General features: G+C 40.0%; 2 protein-coding genes across 2 annotated transcripts in view; both read right to left on the bottom strand.

Annotated features, from left to right (window-relative positions):
- The window catches only part of LOC108705111, a 62,719-nt gene extending 51,698 nt beyond the window's left edge, over nucleotides 1-11,021 (bottom strand). The window contains exons 1-3 of the mRNA XM_041570654.1: nucleotides 10,578-11,021; nucleotides 8,500-8,549; nucleotides 2,817-3,194 (exon numbers count right to left, since the gene is read on the bottom strand). Coding sequence (XP_041426588.1) covers nucleotides 2,817-3,194; nucleotides 8,500-8,545 — 424 coding nt within the window. The 5' untranslated portion in view covers nucleotides 8,546-8,549; nucleotides 10,578-11,021. The remainder of the gene's footprint in view (nucleotides 1-2,816; nucleotides 3,195-8,499; nucleotides 8,550-10,577) is intronic.
- A 4,021-nt stretch (nucleotides 11,022-15,042) lies between these two features.
- Nucleotides 15,043-23,083, bottom strand: trnau1ap.S (tRNA selenocysteine 1 associated protein 1 S homeolog). The gene is given in 7 exon segments (NM_001087119.1): nucleotides 15,043-15,504; nucleotides 16,577-16,619; nucleotides 17,585-17,738; nucleotides 20,279-20,331; nucleotides 21,267-21,366; nucleotides 22,639-22,736; nucleotides 22,995-23,083. Coding segments are annotated over 7 exon segments (609 nt in total). The 5' UTR covers nucleotides 23,019-23,083; the 3' UTR covers nucleotides 15,043-15,367.
- Nucleotides 23,084-23,213: the final 130 nt, after the last annotated feature.

Here is a 23,213-nt window from a genome sequence, read left to right as displayed (position 1 = left end):
CGAATCCACGATTCATACGATCGGATCTTTGCGTCTATGGCCAGCTTTATTCACATATTAGGATTCGGATTCGGTTCGGCCGGGCACAAGGAATCCGAATCCTGCTGAAAAAGGCCAAATCCTGGCTCAATCCCGAACCGAATCCTGTATTCCGTGCATCCCTATATAATACTGAGGATTTGCCTGCCAATATCACATCCCTACAACAGCAAGATGCCTGACATGGTGCTGGGAGTCAGAATTCTTATTGGCCATTTATTTTGCATTTATAATAAAGTCTTTGATCAGTAAAGACCTTGAATTGTGCAATACTTTTAATAATGAGCAAAATAACACTTGATTCTGAGCTTTACACATGTCTTCATAAAACAGTCTAAAAGTGGTGGTTCATCTTTAAGTTAACTTTTAGTATGTAATAAAATGGTCAATTCTAAGCAAATTTTCAGTTAGTCTTCATTTTTTATAGTTTTTTAATGATATGCCTTTTTTCTGACTCTTTCCAGCTTATAAATTGGGGGTCACTGAACCCATCTAGAAAACAAATGCTCTGTAAGGCTACAAATTTATTGTCATTGCTACTTTTTATTACTCCTCTTTATATTCAGGCCTCTCCTATTTGTATTCTGTTCTTTTATTACAATCAGTGCATTGTTTCTAGGATATTTTGTACCTTAGCTACCAGACTGTTGAAATTGCAAACCGGAGAGCTGCTAAATGAAAAGCTAAACGCAAACGCAAGAAACATAAATAAAAAATAAAAACCAATTGCAAATTGTCTCAGAATATCACTCTCTACATCTTTCTAAAAGTTAAAAGAATACTGTAGCGGAAAAACATGATTTTTTCAAAACGCATCAGTTAAAAGTACTGCCGCAGCAGAATCCTGCCCTGAAATTCATTTTTTTAAAATACCAAACAGATTTTTTTTTTATATTTAATTTTGAAATCTGACATGGGTCTAGACATTATGTCCACTTCCCAGGTGCCCCCAGTCATGTGACTTGTGCTCTGATCAACTTCAGTTATTCTTTACTGTTACACTGCAAGTTGGAGAGATATGACTCCCCACTGCAACCCATCAGCAGCCTATCAACAGAACAATGGGCAACAAACCAAATAGCATCTCCCTGACACCTCTGCTAAAGTATTCGTTCGCATTGCACCCAAGCAGGAAAACCCTGTTTTTTCCTGGTTGGGTGCTATTCTCATGTCTACCACTATGTGGTGCTAGAGAGTATACACAAGACTTGGGTCATGTTGAAGTACAATGAATGTCTCAAAATCATTTTATAGTACAGCACTGGCTCCTTCTCAAAGCTCAAAATCAGACACAATGCACTGAGGTGCACCTCCACACCAATATTACTGCTAAAAACAGTACATTTGTCAGTTCAAGAATAAAAATGCAATGTTAGAGTGAATTATTTCCAGTTTAAACAGTGTACTTTAAAAAAAAAAAAAAAATAAAGCATAAAAATAATGACAGAAACCCTTTAACTCAAAGGTGAACAACTCATTTAATGGGTGATCAGTTCTATAACTGCCATTGTAATAATACAGATACAGAACAAAAAGGGTCTACAGGAAGAACAATGAAAGTTACAATGGGATTGGTTGCCTTAGAACATCATGTGAGCACTGTTGATAAATGACTCCAGTGATCACCAGTCAAAAGTCTTCTATATACTGATGTATGAGAAAGGAGGAAGATTAGAAAAGGCGTCTCTCTCTCTTACAGGCTATTCTTGTAACACAATTCTGCATTTCTGAGAGTTCCATCTGCCTGTGCTCCTTTTCTGAAGATGGGTGGTGTAGATATCAAGGTTTTAGTTTTAAGCAATAAGTGGTTATTATCAAAGAACAAAGATTATAGAACAGGACACTAGTACAGAATTGCTGTGTTGTAGAAGAAGCTCAAGGTTAAAGGCCATTCTGTTATTAGAATGTAGAATGTTTGCACAGAACAAGGAATATACATCCGTTGTCTCATGTCACAAGTATAGAGCAAGGCCAAGCAAGACACATCGTCTCAGAAACTACAGCATAGATACCATTCTAGACACTGGGGCTCATTTATAAACAGTGGGCAAATTTGCACCTGGGCAGTAACCCTTAGCAACCAATCAGTGATTAGCTTTTTTTCAGCTAGCTGCAGGTTGAGCAGTGAAAGCAATCATCTGAGTGGTTGCCATGGGTTACTGCCTAGGAACAAATTTGCCCACTGTTTATAAATGAGCTCCACTGAGCTGACACAGTAGTTGCAGCTTATTTGGCTTTTGTACTGAGACTGTGAGTCTGTCCTTAAGATGGAAATAGTGACACAGTTGTGCTAAAACAAGAATGATGATTGGATGCCTCTGGATCAGCCCCATAGAAGAAGAAATGGTTAAATAGTCATCTGTTGTATTGCTTATTGTCCCCCAACGTCCTCACGAGCTTTCAGGACATATGAGCTATTATTTAATACTCTGTATTGTAATACTCTGTATTAATGTATACCTCAAATAAAGCTGTCTGGTTAATTTCCTGAGAGAATCTGTTTGCTTCAAGTCAGGCCCAGGGGGAACTTCGGGGCCAGACTCGATTTGAGTAAGTATTTATTCAAATCCAAGAGGGACTTACTCATCGTGGCTGAGAATCTTATATCCCTGGAGGACTATAGGAGCATAAATCCGACAGGTGGGACATCAACAGATGTGGTGAGGAGAGTGAGGAGAGCTGCAGGGGCAGTCAAATCACCTGTGAGCCAATCAGATGACTGGACTGTATTCCCCTATCACTTTCCACTGGACTGAACACAAGTACAAGGTACTTACCAGAGACAGTCAGAGACACACTCTTCTTTGTCATCCACAAATTATCTCCATAATCTATCCTCAGCTTGTATATCCCTCTGTCTCCTTCCTGCACATCTGCCAGTACAATTCCACATTTTCCTGATTCCTGATACCTGGAAGTCCTCATGTTATGACTTTCCACATTCACTGAATCTTTCATTTGATAAACAATTGTCCCAGTCCATTTGGATTGGTTTTTATCATACACTGGGTTATGATACCATAGAAAGTTTTTGATACGACTGTTATATTTCTCATAGCATGGTATCAGCACACAGGAACCTTTCCAGGCTGTAATCTGTTCTGGGAAATACACGGGATCATCTTTCCATGTTGTATGACAAAAACCTGGATAAACTGTAAACCAGACATGAATTTAAAACCACAAAGAACAGCACACGTCATACATATACATGTAACAATATTTATCTCTCAAAAATGATAAGGACCGATTCAACTCACAACCACTTTGCTCCTCTGTAATGCCGGGTGCTCAGTCCGCAGTGTCCCCACTGCCAACAGTAAATATACGAACGGGAGGACGGCACTCCGGTAAAAAACAGGTTTTTATTGTAGAGTACTGCAAAGGTACATAATTAATCATATTAAGGGAAGGTGTTCCCGAAACGCGTAAGGCTTAAGTACCTTTGCAGTACTTTACAATAAAAACCTGTTTTTTACCGGAGTGCCGTCCTCCCGTTCGTATATTTACTTTAACAATATTTACATTAAATTACATTATTATTATGGGTGTTCTCCTATAGGGCAGATATTTTTTAAAGGACCAGTAACATCAAAAAAATTTGAACCCAGGCCAATACATTCTCTCCAACGGCGACCCCTTGAACGGCCACTGCTACCTGTCCGGATACATCTCTCTGCTGCTGCGGGCAGAGCCTGACACCATGTCCAGCTATGGAAGCCAATGCTTGCAGCCCAACAACATCATAGGCATTGAGAACATCTGCCAGCTCGCGGCCCGGTTACTGTTCAGCCCCGTGGATTGGGCCAGGGACATCCCTTTCTTCTCAGACCTGCAGATAATCGACCTAGTGGCTCTGCTGCGGCTGACGTGGAGTGAGGTGTTTCTGCTGAACGCAGCTCAGTGCTCCATGCCCCTCCATGTGGCCCCTCTCCTGGCTGCTGCTGGACTCCATGCGAATATAAAGAACACAATTGCTGCCCTAACACAGCATTCAAGTGAAGTTCCACGCTGAACACTCACACCCGGCAGCGCAGGAGGAGGAGTCAGTAAGTTATTTCTTAATAAAGGCTTTGCTATTTTAAAGTTTTGTTTGTCTTGGTGGTTTTTTCTTGTTGTGTTCTTGTTGTATACTAACAATTTTTTTTTAAAAAAAAATTTGATGTTACTGGTCCTTTAAATACACGACAATGTGTCCCATAAATTGGAGTCAGCGTCCGGGCTCCGCTGGCTCAGACCCGCCTTTCTGGAGAAAAGCATACATCTCAACTGTCCTGTTTTCTGCGGGACAGTCCCGGGTTTCTTACTGAAAAGTCCTGAGTTTCTCTTTGATCTCTTGCACGGACACCAGAAAAAAAAAATACAACATTTCTGAAAATTAATTAAAATAATAGGCTTTTTGGCAGACAGCCCAGAACACTGAGCGGCTGCACTTCGATTAATTTGGAACAATTGAAGATAAGCAGATCTCTTGGGAAAACTGAAATTCACAGGTTTTCAAGGGCAATTTCAGCTTCATTAGCAAAGCTGTAGTAACATATAAAACATTGCCCTAAAACTCTCAGAAATGTTTTTTAACTTTCATAACCTGCCAAATTTTGTAAAATGGACACGGTAATTAGGGGGTGTGGTCACAAATGTAGGCGCGCTATGCGCAGCTGATGTTTATGTCTGTCTTTACAATGTTTCAAGTGTTGGGAGGTATGGAAATGCTTTTCCTTGATACATAATGGGCCAGATTCAATACAGTGAGAAAAAGGTTTTATCAAGTGAAAAGTTATGGATAAGATTTAACTTGAGCTGCAATTCAATTAAGAAAAACTCTTGGTTTATCACATGAAAACTCTATTGAAGTTTATGGGAAAAAACTGGAACTGATTTAGGAAAAATGATTTTTTCTCCTTGAATTGAATCTTGTCCATGAGTTTTCATTTGACAAATCAATAACGTTTTCTCATTAAAGGGGAAGTAAAGTCTAAAATAGAATGAGGCTAGAAATGCTGTATTTTGTATACTAAACATTAGGGATGCACCAAATCCACTATTTTGGATTTGGCCGAAACCCCCGAATCCTTCGCGAAAGATTCAGCCGAATACCGAAACAAATCCAAACCCTAATTTGCATATGCAAATTAGGGGTGGGAAGGGAAAAACATGTTTTACTTCCTTGTTTTGTGACAAAAAGTCATGTGATTTCCCTCCCATTTGCATATGCAAATTAGGATTCGGATCGGCCAGCCAGAAGGATTCAGCCGAATCCTGCTGAAAAAGGCCGAATCCTGACCGAATCCTGGATTCTGTGCATCCCTACTTAACAAAAACATGAATTTACTGCACCACAAGCCTAATCCAACAAATGATTTATGCTTTTAAAGTTGGCCACAGGGGGTCACCATCTTGTAACTTTGTTATACATCTTTGCAAGACCAAGACTGTGCACATGCTCAGTGTGATCTGGGCTGCTTAGGGATCATCATAAATTATCAAAACAATACAAGTCAAATAATATCTGCCAGAAGCCGATACAGCAAGACTGATTAATAATCAGAATATACAGACTGCACTGGTCCTGTGTTGTCATGTAATCTAATGTGGATTTTATAGTTTTTGTATTGTTTAATACAAACTTTCTCCAACTCTGCAGAACCAGTGGCTGCAGCAAAATAATCCTCCAAATAGAATCCCAGTTTATCTGTTTAAATCTGGCTCCATGATCTTTGTCCCTGCAGCTGGAGTTGGAAACAGTAAAGGGGATGTAAAGGCAAAAATAAAATCCAATACAAATCTCTACACAGTCGCCGACTGCTCTACAGGGAAACAAACAAAGCTGCTTGAGTTCTGCATGGCTGGGAAGTAAGGCGGGGGCTCCCCCTGCTGTTCATAAGTATGATTGTTTCCCTGCAGAGCAGTTAGGGACTGTCTGACATTCCTATCCACAGCAGTAAATGAAGGGGGAATTTCACTGCATACAGTCAGGTTTCTTCTAAAAACGGTACACATTTTTTAATGAAAGAATATTGTTTAGATAGGTTTCTTTTTCATTAAAGAAAGTAAAAATTGGATTTTATTTTTTTGCCTTAACATGCCCTTTAAATTGAATTTGATCCAGTGTCTGAGCAAATACCTTTGTTGAGTCCATGAATTAAATATACATTAGTTGGGGTACCTTTGCAATTGCACTTATTTTTAGCTTGCAGCACAAGTCTTGATCCATTAATATAATATGGGCATGCAATTCCTTATTCAGAAACCTGTTGTTCAGAAAGCTCTGAAGTACCGTACCAGAAGTCCATCTCCAATACAGTAGACTCTATTTTATGCAACTAATTCTAATTGAAAAATATATATATTCCCTTTTTTCTCTGTAAAAATTAAAAAGTACCTTGTATTTGATGGTTACTAAGATGCATGAGTCCATATTGTGGCAACATAACCCTGTTGGTGTTATTTCATGTTTAAATTATTTTTAGAAGACTTATAATTCTTTATTTTGTTCTTCACAGTGAAAGAAATACAGAAAAGAAAAAAAAAGGAAACATGCAATATGTATCAAACCACAATTTTACTACCCACAGCTGCAAGATGATACACCAAGCCTTCTTCGGACATTACACTTACTCGCTTGGTTAACGATAATCACTTTATAAGGAAGTGATAAACAAACAATATTACACTTAACCACTTACTGTCATCATATAATTTTTCCATGGGGACCAAGTTTCCCAGAATTGATTGCTTTTGTTTTGTATTATATGTTTGACCTCTTCCATTTGTTTTATATCCTCTACATAGGAGAACCATTCAGTAATGTTGGGGACCTCTAAAGATCTCCAATTTTTCAGTATGAGTGCTTTAGTTAATTTTTAGAAGACTAAAGGAATGAATATCCAAATTATCTGGAAAGCCCCAGATCTTTAGCATACTAGATAATATAGCCTACCGTATATACTCGAGTATAAGCCGAGTTTTTCAGCCCCCAAAATATGCTGAACAACTCTACCTCGGCTTATACTCGGGTCCAGCGCAAAAACATCTAAGAATAGTCGCTGGCGTCCAAGAATAGTCGCTGGCGTCCAAGAATAGTCTCCAAGAATATTCACCGGCGTCCAAGAATGGTCGCCGGCATCCAAAAACAAGACGCCGGCACCTCCAATGGGAGCAGAAATCCTCAATTTTTAGATTGAAACTTACCAGAAGCTGCTGCATTTCTCACCCTAGGCTTATACTCAAGTCAATAAGCTTTCCCAGTTTTTGGAGGTAAAATTAAGTACCCCGGCTTATACTCGAGTATATACGGTATATATGTTAAAGGTGCAAATGTGCATGGCTTTTTCTGGCACGTAAAAAACCTCTCTCTCTTGTGCATGAGTGTGACGGGACCTTAGAAGTGTTGGACTGTATGCCCGGGCCCACTGGGGCTGCTGCCTTGGGGCCCACCACCACCCCCTGGGCCCCCATCCCAGATGCAATGAGCCCTCTGGACCCCATCCCCTAGCCAAAACCCCCCTCCAGCACCCCCACACTTGCCTTCTTTTTCTTTCGGCCGAGGCAGGAAGGGAGGTCGGAAGCAGTATTGGACTGGGCCACCGGGACACCAGGAAAAAACCCAGTGGGCCCCTGCCAGCCCAGCCATACTCCTCCAATTGGGCTCCCCCTTAAAAAAAACTTACGCTGATGCAACTGCGTGGCACGCGCTGCAGCAGCGTTTGCGCATGCGCGCCTGAACCAGCACTAACCGAAGCGTGCATAGGGAAGCTGGGAGGGGGCCCGGTGACTGCCTGGAGGGGCCTTCATGTGGCAGTCCCGGTGATATGCTTGAGGTAATGGGTTAAGGGAAAAATGGACAAAGTTTCATTGTTGAGGACTTTTCACATTGACCACCACTAGGACTTACTGTTTGTAAGTCTATAAATACAGTATGTATAGTATATTTGGTTCAATATCAACGAGGAAGGGCCATGCTGTCCAGAAACATTTGATCTTTTGTAAAGTGTCAATAGCACCATGGAATAAAATGGGATCACCCCGTTTGCTGCATAACCAGGTATTGGCTCTCTTTTCCAAGAGTGAAAGCAAGCCTCTTGTACTAAACCCTTACATGTTTTAGATGTCTAATGGGTTGTTTCCCAAACTGTGGGGCTGTTCCCTCAAAGCCTGGAGCAATGGCTAAGTGGGCTCTGCCTGAGAACACATAATTATTCACATAAATACTGTTGGAATCCCAACACAAAGGTCAATTAGAATGAGATTTTGGGATCAACACAGTATTTGCTGTCCTATATATTCATGGAAATATGGCTGAATGGCTGGTAGAGCATTGCTTTAATTTAATGGGGAGGTGCTGACAAGGAGACTTGAACTAAAGAAGTCCAAACCCCTTTGGAATAAGGTGTTGAAAGACAATCTGGAACAGCCTAGCACCCCTGGTCCATGACTGGATATGGACATAATTGTACTTACCTGCACTGAAAACCAGGAGAAATCCCTCAATCAGTCCTTTATCCATAACCCTAATGCATCAAAACAGAGATTTCAATGTTAGTGTTTAATACATTCAGGGGGTTACTTATAAAGGCGTGATTCGTTCACGGCATCTGTTTTGATACAGAAAACCTGAAAAAGTCGCAGTAAAAAATGATGCAATTTTTTTTCCAGATTAATTATGCCCTTAATCTATTCCAAGTCTGAATCTGAAAATACTGTTGAATTCATGTAAAAGTCAATGGCAGATGTCCCCTAAATTAAATTTTTTTGTGGTTTTCAGTTGTCAAAAGTGAAAAATCCTGGGGTCTTTTGCACAACAATTTCAAAAATGTGGCAGTTTTTCTCGATCCAATTTTTCAGAGTTTTTTTTATTTATAAATAAGGGCAAATTGTGGATTCTAGTTTGGTTGGGCTTTTTTTTATTACAAAATCTGAATAATTCTGATTTTGATAAATAACCACCCCAATATTTCTTAAACTGAGAACTCTCATTATTCAACATTTTGGGGGCAGATTTATCAAAGGTCGAGGTGAATTTTTGAATTCAAAAAATTCAAATTTCAAGCTGTTTTTTGTGTACTTTGACTAGGGAATAGTCCAAATTCGATTTTGAAAAAAATTAGAAAATTCTAATATCGAAATTTTTCATCTTTGAAAATTCAACTTTGACCATTCGCCATCTAAAACCTGCTGAATTGCTGCTTTAGCCTATGGGGGACCTCCTAGAACCAATTTGGAGTCAATTGGTGGACCATGAAAAATCAAAGTCTTTTTTGGGAAAAACTTTGATTCAAATTCGATTGAATGCGATATTACTTCAATTGACTTAACTTCGGTTGGTCTTTTTGAATTCGAATTCTGACGTTTTTCAAATTCAAAATTCAACCCTTGATAAATATGCCCCTAAGAGTTAGAATTCCTATATAGTGCAGGAAGGTGAATACAGTGGGACTCTTTATGCTTCCTGATGAATTACATGAATGCATTAGTTACAGATGCAGTTGTTTAGATTTCAAATAAGTTAAAGGGATACTGTCATGGGAAAAAAATATTTTTTTTTGAACCAGTTAATAGTGCTGCTCCAGCAGAATTCTGCACTGAAATCCATTTCTCAAAAGAGCAAACAGATTTTTTTATATTCAATTTTGAAATCTGACATGGGGCTAGACATATTGCCAATTTCCCAGCTGCCCCAAGTCATGTGACTTGTGCTCTGATAAACTTCAATCACTCTTTACTGCTGTACTGCAAGTTGGAGTGATATCACCCCCCTCCTTTCCCCCCCCCCAGCAGCCAAACAACAGAACAATGGGAAGGTAACCAGATAACAGCTCCCTAACACAAGATAACAGCTGCCTGGTAGATCTAAGAACAACACTCAATAGTAAAAACAGCAGCCTGCCAGAAAGCATTTCTCTCCTAAAGTGCAGGCACAAGTCACATGACCAGGGGCAGCTGGGAAATTGACAAAATGTCTAGCCCCATGTCAAATTTCAAAATTGAATATAAAAAAATCTGTTTGCTCTTTTGAGAAATGGATTTCAGTGCAGAATTCTGCTGGAGTAGCACTATTAACTGATTCGTTTTGAAAAAATTTTTTTTTCCCATGACAGTATCCCTTTAACAAGCAGAAATGATACATTTTGTGACCATTAAATAAGGTAAACAACGAATGGAAAAGGTTGATTAGAAAAATAATGAAAAAAGTCTGATTCTTTCATACACAGATGGAAATGACCACTATGAACACAGTGGTAGTTTCAGGGTTTGACAGCAGGTTTTGGTCAACAAAAAGATTTGTGACAAACAGAAACACATGCTAATGGGTTTAATTGGAAGGGGATGAGGCTACATAAACTGGAAATAACTTACATGAATTATTAGGACTATAATTTTAGCTACTGCAAATTTAATAGATCATCTGCATGTCGTGTATCAATGGGCCAAACGTACGTTTATTCCATATAAATATGCATTTCTACTCCGAATGACTAAAATGTAAATCTTTACACAATGCCACACGCACATCTCAACACTGATATTAATCATGTTACCTTAATTTCCAGAGTTTTCTTAAAATAAGCCTTTACATATAAGTTTATTTTTATCGCCTTCTCCCAAAGAGTCTTCTCAAAACTTGCTCTTCTGTTACCAAAGCAGAACAAATATGCTTTCCTCTTTTCTGAGCTTCCTGGCAGAATGCGTACTGTGCATGAAAAGGGTGTTGAAGAAAATATATATATATTTTTTTTTTGAAAAATTAAAGAACGCCCTTCCGCTTTTTTGTTTCTGTGTCTAAATTCTTTTTCTAAATGAAAGCAAGAAGGCCTTATAGCTGCCTATAACAAATGGCGAGACAATTTTGGGATGCCAAGGAGGGCACATTGTATCATTTCCATCACTCCGATAAATCAGCTATTAATTCTATGTATACAGATGCAATATGAAATGAAATCTTTTAAAGGGGTTGTTCGCTTTCCACACAACAGCTAGTGGAAAAAAAAGAAATAAAGATTGTTTTAAAAAGACTTCCTATTTTCTATTTATGACGGACAGTGAAGTTTAAAGGGATTCTGCCATAATTTTTATGATGTCGTTTTTATTTCTAAATGACACTGTTTACGCTGCATATAATTCACTCTACAATATAAAATTTAATTCCTGAACCAACAAGTGTATTTAGTTGTAATATTGGTGTGTAGGTGCATCTCAGGTCATTTTGCCTGGTCATGTGATTTCAGAAAGAGCCAGCACTTTAGGATGGAACTGCTTTCTGGCAGGCTGTTGTTTCTCCTACTCAATGTAACTGAATGTGTCTCAGTGGGACCTGGATTTTACTATTGAGTGTTGTTCTTAGATCTACCAGGCAGTTGGTATCTTGTGTTAGGGAGCTGTTATCTGGTTACCTTCCCGTTGTTCTGTTGTTAGGCTGCTGGGGGGGAACGGGAGGGGGTGATATCACTCCAACTTGCAGTACAGCAGTAAAGAGTGACTGAAGTTTATCAGAGCACAAGTCACACGACTGGGGGCACATGTGAAACTGGCAATAAGTCTAACCCCATGTCAGATTTCAAAATTTAATATAAAAACATTTGTTTGGTCTTTTGAAAAATAGATTTCAGTGCAGAATTCTGCTGGAGCAGCACAATTAACTGATGCATATTTTCCCATGACAGTTGCCATTAGGGCAAAGTCACACGTGGCGTGTAGTGATGAGCAAATTTCTCCAGTTTCACTTCACCGAAAAATTAGCGAAACTCGAATTTTGATGCCCGTGTCAATTTGCGTAAATTTTGCCGCTAGTGTTAAAGTCAATGGGCGTCTGAATAGTTTTGATGCGCAACGGTTTTGATGCAAGAGACTTTTCCGACTTGCGTCCAAATTTTTGCGGGCGTTTCGCACATTTTTTTGCCAGCACGAAGCGCAGAAATTCAGCACGAATCTGCGCCTGTCGAATTTATTCACCCATCACTAGTGGCATGTTTCGTTGCATTTTAAAAAAGGCGCGATTGATCGTAAATACGCCAATGAGACCACACACGCATAATATTATGTGTTTTTCAGACTGAAGTTTTCTTTTGCCAGTATTGCCACTATTTTGGATTCGGCCGAACCCCCGAATCCTTCACGAAAGAGTCGGCCGAATACCGAATCCTAATTTACATATGCAAATTAGGGGATGGAGAGGGGAAAACATTTTTTTACTTCCTTGTTTTGTGACAAAAAGTCACGCGATTTCCCTCCCTGTCCCTAATTTGCATATGCAAATTAGGATTCGGATTCGGCCGAATCTGAATCCTGCTGAAGAAGGCCGAATCTTGGCCGAATCCTGGATTCGGTGCATTCCTTTTTCCCAGCATGCATTTCTGTTTTTTCTCGTTCCCCACAATTCCACTCTTTTTAGTAAATTTTAGTAAAGTTTTGTAAAAAAAAAAAAAAAAAAAAAAGGCAAGTGGGAAAGAATTAACATGAAGACTGTAGCAGTGCTGCTTGTCAATACGCAACGTAATTACATCACCAGCCTACAACGCCGTCAATACATATATGCGAAATCTATCTCGCAAGAGTTTGCCCGCCATGTTGAAAATACGCAAGTGAATTTCCAAACCTGCGGATCACACAGAGTACAATAATACGCTGTTTCCTTAGCGTATCTGCTAAAAAACGAATTACTGCTAATACTGGCGTCTTGTGGTGGATGTTGACTTGCAAGCGCCCTGTGGGAATTGCTATAGTGCGTATTCCATTATTTTCAATAGGGCTTAATTTTTTGTGTATTTACGTTTGGCTGTATGTTTTTAAAAACGCAACGTAAAAACGCCACGTTTCACCTCGCCCTTAAAGTTTCATTTTTCACTTTCTTCCTGATCAAAATTGATCCATTTAGTTGATACATTTCTTATCTTTGTCCCTGCTGAGCAGAATCTCTGGGTTTCATTACAGGCAGCTGTTAGATTTGATACAATACTTGCTGATATTCCAGAGATGCTGCTGAGAAATGGATCCACTAATGGGCCAAATTGTAACAGAACCTGCACTTGAATTACTGAGCTGTCAGACTGAAACACCAGAGACACCAATATTCAACTTGAATTTTGGAAAAAGGGTAAAAAAGGCTTTATTTCTGGTGAACCATTTGAAAACAACTCAACTGCAAAAAGTGTTTGGAAGACGAAGAACCGGAGCATTATTTTTTAGGGAGGAGTTCCCTGTGATTATTGAAATTGGCTGCAGTAGGAATCCTGATATGACAGACACACCAGCTACAAAACTATATGTAAGTGCAGGAGCAGCTTAATGTAGCTTTAAAGAAACTCTTTCGGAAGACACACTCTTCATGGACCCCCAGACAGCGATGAAAGTTAAAACAGCTTTATTTCACCAATACATTACCTGACGCATTTCAACACGAAATGCAGGACTCCTCCACATGCAATAAATTATATTGCGATAAGATAGGCATGAAAATGAGTGTTTATTGTGCACTAATACACATGTTATTATTGTTTGAAGGAGAAGTAAAGTGTAAAATAGAATAAGGCTAGAAATGCTGTATTTTGTATACTAAACATAAACATGAACTTACTGCACCACAAGCCTAATCAAACAAATGATTTATGCTTTCAAAGTTGGCCACAGGGGGTCACCATCTTGTAACTTTGTTATACGTCTTTGCAAGACCAAGACTGTGCACATGCTCAGTGTGATCTGGGCTGCTTAGGAATCATCATAAATGATCAAAACAGCACAAGTCAAATAATATCTGCCAGAAGCCGATACAACAAGACTTGATTAATAATCAGAATATACAGACTGCACTGGGTCCTGTGTTGTCATGTAATCTAATGTGGATTTTATAGTTTTTATATTGTTTAATACAAACTTTCTCCAACTCTGTAGAACCAGTGGCTGCAGCAAAATAATCCCAGTTTATCTGTTTAACTCTGGCTCCATGATCTTTGTCCCTGCAGCTGGAGTTGGAAACAGTAAAGGGGATGTAAAGGCAAAAATAAAATCTAATACAAATCTCTACACAGTCGCCGACTGCTCTACAGGGAAACAAACAAAGCTGCTTGAGTTCTGCATGGCTGGGAAGTAAGGCGGGGGCTCCCCCTGCTGTTCATAAGTATGATTGTTTCCCTGCAGAGCAGTTAGGGACCGTCTGACAATTCCTATCCACAGCAGTAAATGAAGGGAGAATGTCACTGCATACAGTCAGGTTTCTTATAAAAACGGTACACATTTTTTAATTAAAGTATATTGGAGAAAGGTTTCTTTTTCATTAAAGAAAGTAAAAATGGGATTTTATTTTTTTGCCTTTACATGCCCTTTAAAGTGTATATGATTTTCTAGTAGACTTATTGTATGAAGATTCAAATTACGGAAAGATCTGTTATCCAGAAAACCCCAGAGCATTCTGGATAACAGGTCCCATACCTGTATTTTCGGTTATTCATGCGACACCTACATATTAAGGGTATGTGGAAGGCTGTTGTACCAGAGCTGGAGGTGCTCCAGGATTGACTTCGGATTAAGTATACCAACCCTCCCACAGCGAGTCTTTGAATGTTAGCAGAGTGAGCTGTCCCTTTAACTGGAAGGTAGAAAATGACCAAACATATTGACAACCTGGAATAAAAGTTTTGCAGAGATTCTGCTGGAGTTTTCCTTCCTTTATTATTTGGTTTTTCTGGGTCCATGATGCAGCAGGGGTGGGTCTGTGACATCAGGGGCAGGGCTAAGCCGTGGTGATCAGCGATTGGTTGATCGCCACATCTATCATAGGAAATCCTGCCCGGTTTTCCTAATTTGGAAAATGAGGCAGGCAGTTTTGAACTGGACAGCCCATCAAAAAACCAGACTACCGGGTCAAAACCAGACAGGTGGCAACACTATGCAGCAGAGTTGCACATAATTACTAGAAGCCCAATAGAGTAACTCTCAGGACACATTGTTTCAGGGTGCAAAAGGCAATCAAACCCACCTCCCTAAAGTAAATAAGTCCAATAAACTACAGCATTACATAGTAAAATAGTGAATTTTATCATCATTACAGAACTGTGTGATGCTGATACAAAAGGTATCAGTAAAACAATAGAAAACCTAAACAATCACAAGCCAAACAATCACAAGCCACACAATGCAGAGAAGTCTGTTCCAGGTTTAAAATGTAAATAAAAGACTGAAAATATTCAACAACGAGGTGTGACTCACACATCTTCCAAATTGCTCCCTCTATTGACTTGGAACTGAACGTTTGCATCTGAATCATTGAGTCATACAATGCACCACTAGCCCTGGGCTCACTGGCTACTGTCTGATTTAGTCCAGTGTCAATACTGGGTCACATATCTGTTGGGATTTTGGACATGACGGTGTCCAGTGGCTGCCAGTGACAGTCCATAAGTGCAGTGTATAGTTCTTCACTCTGCTCCATAAACTGCTTATTAGCCTCGTTAATGTCCAGCTGGAGCACTGGATCTGTGGAGACAAGAAACAAGTTATTATTGTGCCCTGCTCATACACAAGGCACTCACTTTATAAACAACAGTGTACTGCACTAAAGGCTGCTCATTAAGAGAGTAAATTAATAAGAAAAGAAAAAAAAAAAAAAAATTATATTATATATATATATTATATATATATATCTCACGTTCTTTGTTTGGTCTAGTTACCCATAGCAACCAGTCAGATGTATTTATAGCGATTCAATAAACGGCACCTGCTAATTGGCGGTTATGACTTACAAGCCCAAAACCAAATATTGAAGTGATTTAAAGCCCTAATATAAATTGTGAAATATTAAAAGGCCAAGGAAAGTTAAACTAAAGAAGTAGCTAGAAATGTTGTACATGGTGTTTTGTGCTTCAGGCTTGACAAAGGGGCGTGACCCCGAAACGTTGCTCACTACCGCAATAAACGTGCAAGGAGACCCTTGCTTACACTAAGCTGTGTGCCGTGGATACTTTGTACTTCAAACGTTTTGTGCTTCTGTACCAGCCCAAGGCAACCACAGCCCTTTAGCAGTAAAGATCTGTGTCTCCAAAGATGCCCCAGTAGCTCCCCATCTTCTTTTCTGCTGATTCACTGCACATGCTCTGTGCTGCTGTCACTTACTGAGCTTAGGGAGCCCACTCACAATATACAGTACACATAGAATAGAAATGTCACAATATAAGGCTGATTAGTAATTAATACAGATAATTACTACATGGCAGCACAGAAACCAGTGCAATTAGCATCAGAATTGAATAATCAGCAAACCTGTAGCATCAGCTTATATTACAGCCAGGGAAGCTCATTTTCTGCTGGATAATTAATTAGTGACGAGCCCTAAGCTTAGCTTCTCAACAGCCAATCAGAGCCCACTGAGCATGTGAGTGTCACAGACACTTTCCAAGATGGTGACCCCCTGTGACAAGTTTGAAGTCCTGGATCATTGCTGCTATTGACAAGCTCAAACTTTAGCCTCGTGCAATAAGTTCACTATATAAAATATGCCATTTTTAGCCACATTCATTTTTAGGGTTTAGTTCTCCTTTAAGTGGCTCACCTTCCAGAGCTTCATCTGCTGTTTCTGCAGTTTCCTCAGGGACCTGAGAAACACAAGAAGTCAGAAAAATCTGCATTATCTAAATAAAAATTACAATTTAACATCTGTACCTACATTGGGTGGGGGAGCGCAGCTATACATTTTAATTAAATACAATGCTTTTTCCCCCCCAAACAATTTTTTTTGCAGATGAAAGCAAGTATTGATAGCTAGATCACTTACAAGGGTTGCCACTTCCCCCCTTTAAAACTGAACACATATGGAACCAACAGCCTGCAATTTATTTAGATGCATGCTGCAGAATGAACTGATTTATGTGCAGCCAAGCATCTAAATGATGGGGTGAGGTGGTAACCCTATCACTTGCATTTGCATGTGTTGCTGCTGTGGGTAAACCTTTTTCCTGAGCTGCGGTAGAAGAGCGGCATTTTAAAGGGATACTGTCATGGGGAAATTTTTTTTTCTCAAAATGAATCAGTTAATTGTGCTGCTTCAGCAGAATTCTGCACTGAAATCCATTTCTCAAAAGAGCAAACAGATTTTTTTATATTCAATTGACAACTGACATGGGGCTAGACATATTGTCAATTTCCCAGCTGCCCCAAGTCATGTGACTTGTGCTCTGATAAACTTCAATCACTCTTTACTGCTGTACTGCAAGTTAGAGTGATATCACCCCCTCTCTTTCCCCCCCAGCAGCCAAACAGAACAATGGGAAGGTAACCAGATAGCAGCTCCCTAAGAAAGCATTTCTCTCCTAGAATGCAGGCACAAGTCACATGACCAGGGGCAGCTGGGAAATTGACAATATGTCTAGCCCCATGTCAGATTTCAAAAATGAATATAAAAAAATCTGTTTGCTCTTTTGAGAAATGGATTTCAGTGCAGAAGTCTGCTGGAGTAGCGCTGTTTTCTGATGACAGGATCCCTTTAAAGAAAACCCACTGTATAGATGTGGCAGAATCTGCTTTTCATTTACACAGTCAGGCCTCTATGCAGCTCACTTACCTGCCAGGTACTTGCGTTGTCTCCGTATTGTTGATAGTTGTAATTTCCGCTTTTCTGGTTCCAGTTGGAATACATCTGTTGATACTGCTGGCTGTAGTAGTTAAAGGCCTGGGTATAGTCATTTGCTTGAGACATCAGTGGTCTGGGGGTTTGGCTTTATTAAAATGAAGTAAAAGCAAAAAAACAGTTAAATAAAGCTGGAGATGTTGAAAGTATTTCTAATGAAGCTCTTTCCATTTCATCTGCCAGTGTTACTTCTCTGCTGCTGCCTGATAGTAAGGAAGGGTAAAGGCAGCCATACACAGGCTGATCTGGTAAGTTTGTTTACAAAAAAACTGAAACAGAAGAGATTTACTTGCCTCATGCCAGATACACAGCACTGGCGTAATACCAAAAATGAGAGTTGAACGGTCACATATGGGCGGAGACATGCAAATCACTCCTTTATGTTCCTTTGGCCAACTCTGCATCCAGAGCCGCTGGTTTTATAGCACAGATACATCCTAATAATTCAGAGATTGTTGGCTCCTCCCATCTCACCATAACCAGGTTAGGTTCTTTGGGGCAAATTTACTAAAGGGCGAAGTGACTAACGCTGGTGTAAATTCGCTAGCGAAGGAGATAAGACACTAGCGCTACTTCGCACTTCCAACTCCAGGTGGATTTTCGCTCTGACGAATGAACGTTACTCTGCAAATTCATTAAGATGTGGATTTTACTGAACGTTAACTCTTGCGCCAGACTTGCTTTCACCACCTCAGACCAGGTGAAGTGCCATAGAGTAGATAGGACTGCCTCAAAATTTAGTTGAAACTTTTTCTAAGTCCCAAAAAACGCTGGCGTCTTACTTTCTACAGGGTGATAGGCTGTAAATTATTTTTGGGTTCCCTCCTTCCCCCATAAATTTCCTTACATATGGCACATAAACTATACACTGGGCTCACGTGTAGGGCAATATAACAACTTTATTTTATTTTAATTAGGTTCCCTGGACTTGAGTAATGTAATGGATTTGCTGCAACATATACGTCCATTGTACTTTAACTTCACGCCGTATGCTAATTAGGCAGGGCCAAATGTATGAGGGGCCACCTTACTATTGCTCGAATTTTTGTGCAAGTAAAATCAGAACAGCAGCAATTAAAGAGGAGTTGTGGCGCCATCTAGTGACTGAAAATGATGCTGCTGTTGTACTGGGGTGGATGTGAAATGAGTAAACAACACAGCAGTTGTCCTTCTCATGCACCGGTAAGCGTGGGTTAAGTTATTGTAAGCTGCAGGCCAACACAAGCCTGACATTCCTACCATTGCAATATGTTAACATGGCTGGATGAGTGGGAATCACACCAGTGCTGCATTTGCTAGTTATTAGGGGTGCTCATAAACTCTTTTTCACTGTCAAGGTCCATATCACTTGTATGGGACAAAATGATCACTCAGCCCCATAATAGAATCAGCTGATGGAGTATTAGAGTTTGGCCCCATTGAGTCAGGACTCATGAGCAGGCGCTTGTCAATTACTGATATCAGTGGTACCTGGTAGACTATTGGTGGATAATAAGGCTGCCTCTATACTAGCTCCCCTGTCCTTTTCATTAATTAAACTGCAACAATAATGTGCCCAAGAAATAAATCTAAAAGGATCACAAGCTCAAAACCATGGTTTTCTCAATGCCTCCAGTGAGACGTAGAACTAAGGTTGACACCCTACCCCCCTTTAAAAACACAACACATATGGAATCCACAGCCTGCATGGATAATTAGCAATTCATTTAGATGCATGGCTGCGCATTAGTGTAGAGCCAGCAGGTCGCCATGCGATGAAACGCATGCGACGTGTCGGATGTCCTGAAGATACAGGAAGTGAAGGATAAATCACAGGTAAGAAATACATTTATCCGACTGTCGGATGAAAATGATGCACGCTGCGTCTTCGTCCGACAGTGGGATAAATGTAGTACTTACCTGCGATTTCTCCTTCACTTCCTGTATCTTCAGGAAATCAGACAAGTCGCATAGCGATGTGTCCGCTCGAGCCGCACCGTCAAGTTATACACTAAGGGTAGGACTACATGGATGTTTTCAGCGCGATGCGACAAGTTGTATGCGTCAGAAATAAGGTAAGATAAAAATGTCGTATGAAGTCGCAACGTTGATCCGACGCAACTCGGCTGATGCAGCATGCATCTAAGGGAATTGCTAGTCAGCCATGCAGGTTGTGGATTCCATGGGTGTTCAGTTTTAAAGGGGTGAGGTGGCAACCTAATCTGTTTTGTAAACACATGCATTTGCATTTATACTGAATTACTTACGAGACAGGGTACCAGGGAATGTGCACTTAAAAGTAGCACTTCAATTATACTTAAATATACTTTAATTTAGCCTTTTGTGTGCTCCCACAACCCCCTTGGCAACCTAAGTGGAACCATACAATTTGCGGCATGCAGCAGCCCTAGAACCTCCTCCTGCTAATCTGGCGCTGCAGCCAATTTGTCCAATCAGTGATTTGTTTTCATTGTATAACTGGCAGGTGACTACTGAACAGATCACCAGTTGTTATGGTTTAACTCCAGTGCTGCGGATTTACCCAGTGTTAATATATGGGGCCCAGTGTATAGATTCCGATTAGCAAGAAAAAAAAAAAAAAGTTGATAAACATAAACCAAATATAATCACTAAGAAATCCTGACTTACCTGGGATCTAGAGGTTTGGCATAGAATGCGCGGTTGAGTTTAAAACGTTTGTTCTGAAAAAGCAGATTGACAGAATATAGTTACTGATCAATATAAAAATGTGTTTAATCAACATAAAAGTATCTTACTAAATATTTATAAACATTTATCAAAGGTCGAACTTCGAGTTTATGCGAGTTTTTAAAAAAACTCCCCTAAACTCGATAAGATTGAAATCTAATCATTTTTTTAAAACTAGGATGTATTAAAAACAACCCAAAAAACTTGAATCGAAATTTGAAACAGCCATTCGAGTTTTATCTCCACAAAAAAGAAAAAACTTGAATAAGAGGCTGGAATACAGGGATGCACCGAATCCACTTTTTTGGATTCGGCAGAACCCCCAAACCCTTTGTGAAAGATTCGGCCGAATACCGAGCCCTGATTTGCATATGCAAATTAGGGATGGGAAGGGAAAACATTTTTTCTTCCTTGTTTTGTGACAAAATGTCAATTTACATATGCAAATTAGGATTCAGTTTGGCCAGGCAGAAGGATTCGGCCAAATCCGAATCCTGCTGAAAAAGGCTGAATCCCAAACCGAATCCAGAATTCGGTGCATCCCTACTGGAATATGAATAGAAGAGGGTCTAAATAGAAAGATGAAGAATAAAAAGTAACAATAAATGTGTAGCCTTAAAAGGGCATTTGTTTTTTAGATGGGGTCAGTGACCCCCCCTCCATTTCAATGCTGAAAAGAGTAATAAGAAGAAAGCAAAAGAAAAAAACTAAACAAAATAAATAATGAAGACTATTTGCTTGGCATTAGTCATTCTAGAAGATACTAAAAGAGAATTTAAAGGTGAACCACCCCTTTAAAGAAGAATGATTTCTCAATGACTAAGTAAGCAATGTTTAAGGACATGGAGATGTTAATATAACCTATAAATACTCTGTGTCAAACATTTCTATCCATTGGTTATTATGTAGGGGACACACTGGTACTTACATAGGAAGCGCCAGGCAAAGGTTTCCCATTGAGTTTCAGCAAACACCTCTCTGCAGCTTCTGGTTCTGCAAATTGTACAAAACAGTAACCGGGGAGACCTCTACATGAGCAGGAGAGAAGGACAAGAGGTTACACTGAGAAATGATAATGTCACAACCACAAGCAGAGGAATCAAATCTATAGATCAGTCTCACCCAATACACACGATTCATTCTGAACAGGTTTTGTAACAGTGATTTTATATCATAAAGTCTTATTAATCTAAATGTGACCCTCGTGCCTTTATATGGTCACAGAACAACCCCTCAGTGACTTCTAATATCCTTATCATTTACAGTAGGGGGTACATTATCCCTTATAATACATGAGTGATACTCAGAGTTCCCTGTATAACTCAGCCTGCAGCCTTGTGTCTTTATATGGTCACAGAACAACCCCTCAGTGACTTCTAATATCCTTATCATTTACAGTAGGGGGTACATTATCCCTTATAATACAGGAGTGATACTCAGAGTTCCCCGTATAACTCAGCCTGCAGCCTGGTGCCTTTATATGGTCACAGAACAACCCCTCAGTGACTTCTAATATCCTTATCATTTACAGTAGGGGGTACATTATCCCTTATAATACATGAGTGATACTCAGAGTTCCATGTATAACTCAGCCTGCAGCCTTGTGCCTTTATATGGTCACAGAACAACCCCTCAGTGACTTCTAATATCCTTATCATTTACAGTAGGGGGTACATTATCCCTTATAATACATGAGTGATACTCAGAGTTCCCTGTATAACTCAGCCTGCAGCCTTGTGCCTTTATATGGTCACAGAACAACCCCTCAGTGACTTCTAATATCCTTATCATTTACAGTAGGGGGTACATTATCCCTTATAATACATGAGTGATACTCAGAGTTCCCTGTATAACTCAGCCTGCAGCCTTGTGTCTTTATATGGTCACAGAACAACCCCCCAGTGTCTTCTAATATCCTTATCATTTACAGTAGGGGGTACATTATCCCTTATAATACATGAGTGATACTCAGAGTTCCCTGTATAACTCAGCCTGCAGCCTTGTGCCTTTATATGGTCACAGAACAACCCCTCAGTGACTTCTAATATCCTTATCATTTACAGTAGGGGGTACATTATCCCTTATAATACATGAGTGATACTCAGAGTTCCCTGTATAACTCAGGCTGCAGCCTTGTGCCTTTATATGGTCACAGAACAACCCCTCAGTGACTTCTAATATCCTTATCATTTACAGTAGGGGGTACATTATCCCTTATAATACATGAGTGATACTCAGAGTTCCCTGTACAGACTCAGTGAGTAGTAATATCCTTACAAGTGACAGCAGGGGGTACTTACTCAGACATCCTGTTGCGAATGATTTTAACAGCAGCGATGGTTTCTCCCATAGAGGCAAAGGCGAGAGTGATGAAAGTCTCATCCATGAAGGGCTCCAGCTGCTCCAATAGAAGAGAAAGGGGAGAGAGTGAGACACAGAGTGAGAGACAGATCAGTAATAAACAAGATAATGGTCTGTATGAAATCACTGCACAACACGAGCGTGTCCCATTCTCTCACACAGACTCTCACTCAGTTACACTCACTACATAAGGCAGTAGAATCACGTGGTACATAAAACAGAGGACTAAGAGTAGAATCACGTGGTACATAAGGCAGAGGACTAAGAGTAGAATCACGTGGTACCAAAGACTTACATCGCCCATCCACAGACTCGCCATCCCGACACCTCAGCCTGGCACAGACTTCACCCTCTCACAGGTCCCGACGAGCCACCGTGTTGCCCTTACACTGATTGGACAAACGTAAAAGAAAAGGCGGAACTATATCGAGCGGACGTCCAATAAAAAAAGGAGACGCTGTAAACTTCCTGTAGCTCCTGCCTGATGAACCAGGGAGTACTAGCCGAGCGCTGA

This window comes from Xenopus laevis, chromosome 7S (assembly GCF_017654675.1).
Source record: "Xenopus laevis strain J_2021 chromosome 7S, Xenopus_laevis_v10.1, whole genome shotgun sequence".
In the NCBI taxonomy this organism is placed as follows: Eukaryota; Metazoa; Chordata; class Amphibia; order Anura; family Pipidae; genus Xenopus; species Xenopus laevis.
Note: the sequence above shows the minus strand (reverse complement) of the source record. Positions and strands in the feature narration are given on the sequence as shown.